Here is a 10255-nt window from a genome sequence, read left to right on the forward strand (position 1 = left end):
CGCTTTTTCGTTACGCATTCAGTGTGAAAGGGCCTTAAAACTGAAGATCCTGTAATTACTCGCCCTCACGTCGTTCCAAACCCGTGATTTGTGTTCATCGTCAAGCACAAAGTAATGTATTTTTTATTTTATTTTTGTCAGTCCATTAAAAGTTACTGAAGTGCCAAAGTAATATGAATCAAGTAGTTTCATCTCTTCTGAAGAGACACAAATGCTTTATATGATAAACAGATTCAGACTTTAAACACAGATCGACACACACACACATGGCAAACGCTAGTGTGATGCAAGAGAACAAACGTCATTGTGATTGTGAAAATTGTGGATGCATGGACAGAAATCTCTCAGGTTTCATTAAAATATCCTTATTTGTGTTTCGAAGATGGACAAAGTCTAATGGGTTTAGAGCGACTTCAGGTGTCTTTCGGGTGTGAGCAAAAACACGCCGTTTTTGTGTGTGTCTCTTTTAATGCAAATGAGCTTTAGCCCCGCCTCCATTCAGAAGAGGGCGGAGTCTTTACACGAGCTTCAGAAACTCCGGCAATAACAGAACAGGCCAATCTCCCTCATCCAGAATCCCAGAATAACCAGTAGCGAGTGCAGCCTTACGGAGAGACTCAGGAAGAGCTTCTGAATGTTAGTGGAGACATTTCTGTAGTTGTTGTGGAGTTACACTGATCATCTCATCATCATGTTGAACTTCTCCACAAATGTCCACAGTTCCTGAGGTGTTTATAAGACAGCGGTGACATGTTCTGGTCAATAGTGTTCAGTGCTCGTCTGTGCTCAACCACAGAACAGCTTCAGGCTCTGCTGGATCTTCATCATTGCGTTAGAACTGGTCTCTGTTGGCGCGTGTGGCACCAGTTTAAACCGGTGTGAAGCGTAAAACTCCAGGCGAAGGCGTGTGTGTGAATGAGTGACTGTAATGACGGCGCTTGAACCGGGGTGAAGACACAACTCCTCCTGAGTGTGTTACAGTGCACATCACACAAACTACACACTTCACACACATATAAGGCCTCTCTTTTCCTGTGTTCTCCCAGTTGTGTGATTTCTTAATGCACGTCTGGTGTCTGGTACACGTAGTTTGACTGGGTCTCGATGTGGCGCCACTCGTCTGTGTGTGTGTGTGTGTGTGTGTGTGTGTGTGTGTGTGTGTGTGTGTGTGTGTGTGTGTGAGAGTGTGTGACGTGACATAACCTCGTGTGTGAGTCACACCCGTGTGTGTTCTCCGTCTGTCTGCCTGACCGTCTCGGTCTTCTGCAGATTCAACAGTGTTTGAATGTGTGTGTGTGTGTGTGTGTGTGTGTGTGTGTGTGTGTGTAACTGGAATTAGTGGTCAGATGTGATTGTGTGTGTAACTGGAATCTGTGTTTGGATGTGTGTGTGTAACTGAAACGGACAGCCCACACATTCTCCCAGTCCTTCTCATGGTTTAAGATATTTCTGAGCCGCTGGTGTGTGTGTGTGTGTGTGTGTGTGTGTGTGTGTGTGTTCTCAACCTCTTCAGCCCTTCTGTTGTCCATGGCACGATTCAAAGGCTCTTCACCCCCGATGGATTTGATCGACTAGTCTTTAACAGTTTCTACCCAGTAAAACATCTTAAAGCATGGTGTAACTACACTGACAAAGATATCTTAAAATCCTCATAACAGTTTGCACTAACACAAGTCAATTTACTGCCACTGCTCTGTACTACTCACCTGTTATTATCAAGTAAAATGTACTATTGAACTTAACATTCATGATATAATTAAGTAAATATGAATTAATTATCTTTAATTTATTTAATTTGACTTATCTTAGTTAAGTAGATTTTACTAAACTCTCTAAGTATATTCAACTAGATTAACTTTATGCTCAAATAATATAATACTGAATTAAACCGTTATTAAAGTGAATGCTTTGCTTAAAAACATCTAAGTAAATAATACAATAGATGATATGTTGTTATGTACATTCGGTAGATCGCTTCTGAGTACGAATGTGTCATTTTGAGTAGAAAATGAATCCAGATGTCACAAAATGGCAAGTTACTAATCCTAACAACAAAATCAATGATAAATCAGTGTAAATACAGCTGAAAAAATCAACCTCATTAATTATTCATGCCCCAGTGCATGATGGGAACACCAGTATCGAAAAGTTGAGTTGGTTTTACTTAATTTTATATCGTTGATATTTCTGCTTTAATTTCTACATGCTTGAAATGAGTACTTGTATAGAATTTACTTTTTTGCGTGTTTTTGTTTTTGCCTGAACTAACTTTTTTCATGCAGAAATTACAATTGTTTTTTTCTGTAGCATTTACAGTATTTCACCACAGAATCATTTTTATCAGTGTAGAAACATGTATATTCTTCATAAAATGCCCATAGAGTTGTAAGATTGGATTAATTTACTGACTTTTCTGGGTCTAGAAATCACACTTTTAGAGTTATCACACCATATATCCATGTTCTCCCAGAGCAGACTCTGGTCTGATGTCCTTCTGCTGATGTGCGACTGGTCAGATCGGTCTTGCACCGTCAGATTGCTGAGGGAGCCGAGCCGTTGCCAGCGTTACACTGTCATGATGACTCAGTTTCAGTCTGGGAGATCCGGTGTAACTTCACTCGGACTTTGAGTAACATTAATAGAACATTCGTTCAGAGTTATCTGGTCTTTAATAATGTTCTTAAAATGTTATATTTATAAATCATTCATCTATGTCTAACGTGTGTGTGTGTGTGTGTGTGTGTGTGTGTTTGTGCGCATGTCTGTGTGTGTGTATGTGTGTGTTTGTATACAATAGTGAAGATTAAAAAGCATTTGGTTAACAGAAAATACATTATTATTTCATCCTCCATTTTTTGATGTTCTTTGTACTGTATTGATACTAAAATTGTACTAAAACATATTTTTGGTGATGAGGATGAAGGAGGGAGGGAGGAGATTTAGTTTCAATAAGAAATGAATGTATGAAATCCAAATTGTATAATGTATGTATATATATATCAGAGTTTCCGCTAGAAAAAAATGGTGCCGGTCAAAGTGACCGGCAGAGGTTTCATTTTCCGGACATTTTGAAGATATGCCGGTCAAATATCGCCTCTTAATTAGTCAAGTTGAGGAAAACTGGAGGAAGGCTATGTAACTTAAAAAATGACATAATCAGGCCGAACGCAACATGTTTATTAGCCTAACTTTCAAATAAAAAAACGGGAAAAAAACATGAACGTCCGTTTGGCGTCAATCAACGGCAATTGTTTTTTATGGTTTCACATTCACAGTTTAACAAACCAATCCCCCTTCCCCACATAAAATATCTGAAGCCTATTGTTTTTACTCAAGCGAACTTCCCAGTGTCTCTCCACAACTTGCAATGCGCATAAGCCGCGTAACCTTGTTCTCCGCAAGGCGACTTCGCTGCTTCGTCTTGATCCGATTCTGCAGCGAGAACCCCCTCTCTGCAGGAACACTCCAGACACATTTTCTACTGTGGTTATGTACGTTTCTTCATTCGGATCTATTTGCGATCCATTCCATTCTAAACAAACAACGCAGTTTATATGCTTCGTCCTTGTTTCATTATTCATTAAGATAATAATTAATAAATGCGCGCATAATTATCAGTGAACTTAATAAATGTAGCAGATATGTTTTGCTATGCATGCACAAACAAATGCCTTTCAACTTATGTGTGCAAAATTCAGAATAAAATGAATGTGCAGCAATTTGTACAAATAGAGAGTCTAGGTCTACTATACGTGTTGTAGCCATTAAATGAGCTGATTTAGTTTAATATTTGTTAAAATATTATAATGTTTTTTTTTTATTTATGTTGATTATGAAAAGTGAACCGCACGAGTAAGATAGGATGCGCAATATCGAGAGACATGGAGCGGGTCAGACATGATTTTGACCACTTAATTAAGTTTGGTTTTGTAGAATGACTTTTTTGAAGTGAATTTCGTTTTGTATAAATTGTATCTTAATTTTAATAATTTTTTTATCAACCAATTGCCTGTATTTAATATATAGCTAAGCAGCAAATATAGCAGACGATAGGCCTAATCATAGAGGCGCCCGCGCGGTCACTGCATTGCTCGTGAACAGGAGCGCATATCATCCTAATTTAACGAAACTCAGCGTAGGCCTCACAGACATGAAATATATCTTAAGAAAGCTTGAAATGTCTTTTTAACAATTTAAAACGAAAAGAAATAGGCTACTCTCTAATTATGTAATCCATGATGTGCATTTCTCTATAGGCGCGTTCACTAAGGAGATGGCGATCGTCAACTTCATCTTTACAGCTGTTGTTGCTGTTAATAAACTAAAAATAATAGGCCTATAATTGTATTAAACAATAAATTAAATTAAATTGTAATTGTATTAAAAAAGCAAAAAAAAAAAATCCTGTTTAGGTTTTTTTTTTTTTTTTTTTTTTTTTTTTTTTTACCTATAGGCCTACGCATTAAATTCAGGTAGGCTACTGAGTCACTGCCCTTAGTGCCCACAAAAGCGCTGAAACGGAGATGAAGGGGAACCCGTTTTTATTTATTTTTTGGCTTATTTTAACTGGCCCATCCAGTTTTCTGGAGGTGCACCTCAAAATCCTGGCGCCGCTAGTGCTTCGCAGCGTCTGATATCAAGAAATAACAGACCACATTCCACATTGGAATTCAACCAAGCCATGTAATAATGTTTAATAACTTTCAAACGGTAGAGCCTGTTCCTTTATAACATAGCCAAAGGTCGGTGTATTTTTGCTTTACGGATTTTAGGTTTATTCTCAAATTCAGATTGTGTTAGGGGGGCGGGATTATAAGGCAATTTTAATCGGACAATTTGACCGGAGAGATTTAATTTTGTCGGACATTTCATTTTTTTCCGGCTAATGTCCGGCAATTACCGGACAACGGAAACCCTGATATATATATATATATATATATATATATATATATATATATATATATATATATATATATATATTAGGGCTGTCAAAAGATTAATCGCGATTAATCGCATCCAAAATAAAAGTTTGTGTTTAAATAATATATGTGTGTGTACTGTGTATAATTAAATTTGTATATATAAATACACACACATGCTTGTATATATTTAAGAAAAATGTGTAATTTATATATAAAAAAATTATATTTATATATAATATAAATTATATATAAATATATACAGTATATGTATGCAAATATTTCTTAAATATATACATGCATGTGTGTGTATTTATTTATACAAAATAATTATACAGAGTACACACACATATATTATGTAAACACAAACTTTTATTTTGGATGCGATTAATCGCGATTAATCTTTTGACACCCCTAATATATATATATATATATATATATATATAAATCACACAGTAATCACACAGTGATACCATGGTCATTGAACCAGGCTTTGGTTATGTTGGCAGTGTGGGCAGGTGCAAATCCTGCTGGAAAGTGAAGTCAGCATCTCCGTAAAGCTTGCCTGCTGAAGGAAGCATGAAGTGCTCTGGACATGTCCTGGTAGACGGCTGTGTTGAGTGGACAGCACAGTGGACCGACACCAGCCGATGACACGGCTCCCCAAACCAACACAGACTGTGGAAACTTCACACTGGACTTCAAGCATCTTTGATTGTGTGCCTCTCCATTCTTCCTCCAGACTCTGGGACCTTGGTTTCCAAATGAGATGCAAAATTTGCTCTCATCAGAAAAGAGGACTTTGGTCCACTGTGCTTTATTAAATCCAGAGTCAACGCAGCCGACTACCAGGACATTTTCAGAGCACTTCATGCTTCCTTCATTTCCCAGCAGGATTTGCACCGGCCCACACTGCCAAAAGAACCAACACCTGGTTCAATGACCATGGGATTACTGTGTGATTACTGTGTGATTACATGTAATATTCTAATTTTCTGGGATTTTGATTTCGTGGTTTTCATAAGCTGTAAGCCTTAATCATCAAAATTATAACTAATAAAGGCTTGAAATATCTCACTTTGCATGTAATGAGTCTATATAATATATTAGTTTCACCTGTTAAGTTGAATTCTTGAAATAAATCAACTTTTTGATGATATTCTAATTTTATGACCAGCACCTGTACAGCTGTGATGTGGTTAATCTGGTTAATTTCTCTAGTAGAAGCTCTGAATGGCCAGTAACTTAAACATTTAGTAGCCAAATTGGCCGGTGAATGAAAAAGAGAACCCGTGCGACTGTGGAAGTAAGCGTGTCCCCTGTCCCCCGTGTCCCCCAGGCCTGCCGCTGCTGGTGCAGAGGACGATCGCGCGCACCATCATCCTGCAGGAGAGCATCGGGAAGGGCCGGTTCGGGGAGGTGTGGCGGGGCAAGTGGAGGGGCGAGGAGGTGGCCGTGAAGATCTTCTCCTCCAGGGAGGAGCGCTCCTGGTTCCGGGAGGCCGAGATCTACCAGACCGTCATGCTGCGCCACGAGAACATACTGGGCTTCATCGCCGCAGACAACAAGGGTCAGGGAGCGCTGCTGCATGCTGGGATGTGGTGGTGATGGCACTGGTGCATGTGTGTGTGTGTGTGTGTGTGTGAGAGAGTGTGTGTGTGTCTACTGTCTTCCAGGCAGGGATGTGTGGATGGCACTGATGCATGCTGGGATGTGTGGATGACACTGATGCATGCTGGGATGTGTGGATGGCACTGATGCATGCTGGGATGTGTGGATGACTCCTGTGTTTGCTGATGTAATCTGTGTTTTCTCCCGGTCAGATAACGGCACCTGGACACAGCTGTGGCTGGTGTCGGACTACCATGAGCACGGCTCGCTGTTCGACTACCTGAACCGCTACACAGTGACGGTGGAGGGCATGATCAAGCTGTCTCTGTCCACCGCCAGCGGCCTGGCACACCTGCATATGGAGATCGTGGGCACGCAAGGTACCCGTGCTCACCTGTGTTCACCTGTGCTCACCCTCACCTGTGCTCACCCTCACCTGTGCTCACCTGTGTTCACCCTCACCTGTGTTCACCTGTGCTCACCCTCACCTGTGCTCACCTGTGCTCACCCTCACCTGTGCTCACCTGTGTTCACCTGTGCTCACCCTCACCTGTGTTCACCTGTGCTCACCCTCACCTGTGTTCACCCTCACCTGTGCTCACCCTCACCTGTGTTCACCCTCACCTGTGCTCACCCTCACCTGTGCTCACCCTCACCTGTGTTCACCCTCACCTGTGCTCACCCTCACCTGTGTTCACCTGTGTTCACCCTCACCTGTGCTCACCCTCACCTGTGCTCACCCTCACCTGTGTTCACCCTCACCTGTGTTCACCTGTGTTCACCCTCACCTGTGTTCACCCTCACCTGTGCTCACCCTCACCTGTGTTCACCCTCACCTGTGTTCACCTGTGTTCACCCTCACCTGTGTTCACCCTCACCTTTGCTCACCCTCACCTGTGTTCACCCTCACCTGTGTTCACCTGTGTTCACCCTCACCTGTGCTCACCCTCACCTGTGCTCACCCTCACCTGTGTTCACCCTCACCTGTGTTCACCCTTACCTGTGTTCACCTGTGTTCACCCTCACCTGTGTTCACCCTCACCTGTGCTCACCCTCACCTGTGTTCACCTGTGTTCACCCTCACCTGTGTTCACCCTCACCTGTGTTCACCCTCACCTGTGTTCACCTGTGCTCACCCTCACCTGTGTTCACCTGTGTTCACCCTCACCTGTGTTCACCCTCACCTGTGTTCACCCTCACCTGTGTTCACCCTCACCTGTGTTCACCTGTGCTCACCCTCACCTGTGTTCACCTGTGTTCACCCTCACCTGTGTTCACCTGTGCTCACCCTCACCTGTGTTCACCCTCACCTGTGTTCACCCTCACCTGTGTTCACCTGTGCTCACCCTCACCTGTGTTCACCTGTGTTCACCCTCACCTGTGTTCACCCTCACCTGTGCTCACCCTCACCTGTGTTCACCTATGCTCACCCTCACCTGTGTTCACCCTCACCTGTGTTCACCCTCACCTGTGTTCACCCTCACCTGTGTTCACCTGTGCTCACCCTCACCTGTGTTCACCCTCACCTGTGCTCACCCTCACCTGTGTTCACCTGTGTTCACCCTCACCTGTGTTCACCCTCACCTGTGCTCACCCTCACCTGTGTTCACCTATGCTCACCCTCACCTGTGTTCACCCTCACCTGTGTTCACCCTCACCTGTGTTCACCCTCACCTGTGTTCACCTGTGCTCACCCTCACCTGTGTTCACCTGTGTTCACCCTCACCTGTGTTCACCCTCACCTGTGTTCACCCTCACCTGTGTTCACCTGTGCTCACCCTCACCTGTGTTCACCTGTGTTCACCCTCACCTGTGTTCACCTGTGCTCACCCTCACCTGTGTTCACCCTCACCTGTGTTCACCCTCACCTGTGTTCACCTGTGCTCACCCTCACCTGTGTTCACCTGTGTTCACCCTCACCTGTGTTCACCCTCACCTGTGCTCACCCTCACCTGTGTTCACCTATGCTCACCCTCACCTGTGTTCACCCTCACCTGTGTTCACCTGTGTTCACCCTCACCTATGCTCACCCTCACCTGTGTTCACCCTCACCTGTGTTCACCTATGCTCACCCTCACCTGTGCTCACCTGTGTTCACCCTCACCTGTGCTCATCTGTGCTCACCCTCACCTGTATTCACCTGTGTTCAACTGTGCATGTTAATGCTTTAAATCAGACTAGCAACGTTAAAACATTATATCAATGTGCTAAACCATGTTATAATCGTGTTAACAACGCGTTAAATCAGGCTAGAAACATGATAAAACATGTTAATAACGCGTTAAATCAGGCTAGCAGTGTTAAAACATGATATTAATGTCCTAAGCCATGTTATAAACATGTTAACAATACGTTAAATCAGGCTGGCAACATGTAAAAACAATCAATGTGCTAAACCATGTTATAATCATGTTAATGCGTTAAATCAGGCTAGAAACATGTTAAAGCATGTTATTAATGTGTTAAATCAGGCTAGCAACGTTAATACATGATATTAATGTGTTAAACCATGTTATAAACATGTTAACAATGCGTTAAATCAGGCTAGCAACATGTTAAAACATGTTAGCATTAGCAATGTGTTAAATCAGGCTAGCAACATGTTAAAACATGTTAGCATTAGCATTGTGTTAAATCAGGCTAGCAACATTTTAAAATGTTAAAGCATTAAATCAGGCTAGCAGTGTTTAAACATTAATGTGTTAAACCATGTTAAAACATGTTAGCAACACTTTAAAACAGGCTAGCAACATGTTAGAATATGTTAACAGCATTTTATTGACTTTGAGTAAAATCTTCTGACTTCAAACTTTTAAAAGTCTTTTCAAACTTTCAGCTAACATCAAACTTTCCCCGTCTAGTTCTGTTGTAAGGAATGAATGGATCAGCCGCTGACAGAAACACTGAGCTGGTGTTGGAGAGAGATTTGAGTGTGACTCCATCAGCCCTTCAGCTCATCGAGACTCCAGTGGCTCCAGCGAGCTTCTATTCATTTAAATTACATATAAAAATAGGCTTTGAGTAAACGTCTGCCTCTTGAAGTCCAGATCGCAGCGATTCTGCTTGATGTAGACGTCTTCGTCTCAGTCGAGAGTGGCTGATGGGGTTTTGCAAGTTGTTTGTTGTTAAGGCCAGCTTCATTCACCGGCGTGGCAGCTTTATTACACTGCTATAATTGAGACATAATGCTCCGTTAAATGAGCCTCTACAAGAGAGTCACAGGCAGGCTCTTGGAGATCAGTTCAGCTCGCTCTATTACACTATTACAGCTACAAACAAGCTTTCATTTGTTTATGCAAGTAATGCATTATAAGGCAATGAATTATATATTTTCAAACCCTGACCATAAGTAATATTCAGCTCATGTTCTGCCGGTATACTGTGGTAATGCTGAAGTGTCAAACAACAGGGTATTAATATGGTACAGCATCAGAATTCAGCTTTGATCACAGCAATGCATTACACTTTACTATATATTCACATAGAAAACAGCTGATTTACAGTATAATAATATTTCACTATTATTTCTGATCAAATAAATGCAGCTTTGATGAGCAGAAGAGACTCTCAATAAATATCAGTCATGCTGCAACATCGCTTCCTGTACCAAATCAAAATAACATTGTATTATAATATTACATGTCTATGAAAACATGTAAAAAAAAAAAAAGTTTTATGATACTACATGCAGACTATTGAGAAACTGTTTCAGGCCTCATTTCACC

General features: G+C 41.8%; 1 protein-coding gene across 1 annotated transcript in view; it reads left to right on the plus strand.

Annotated features, from left to right (window-relative positions):
- The window catches only part of tgfbr1b (transforming growth factor, beta receptor 1 b), a 98309-nt gene that overhangs the window by 46479 nt on the left and 41575 nt on the right, over positions 1-10255 (plus strand). The window contains exons 4-5 of the mRNA XM_081352712.1: positions 6259-6489; positions 6743-6910. Coding sequence (XP_081208838.1) covers positions 6259-6489; positions 6743-6910 — 399 coding nt within the window. The remainder of the gene's footprint in view (positions 1-6258; positions 6490-6742; positions 6911-10255) is intronic.

Source organism: Scardinius erythrophthalmus (genome assembly GCF_964197995.2).
Source record: "Scardinius erythrophthalmus genome assembly, chromosome: 22".
NCBI lineage: Eukaryota > Metazoa > Chordata > Actinopteri > Cypriniformes > Leuciscidae > Scardinius > Scardinius erythrophthalmus.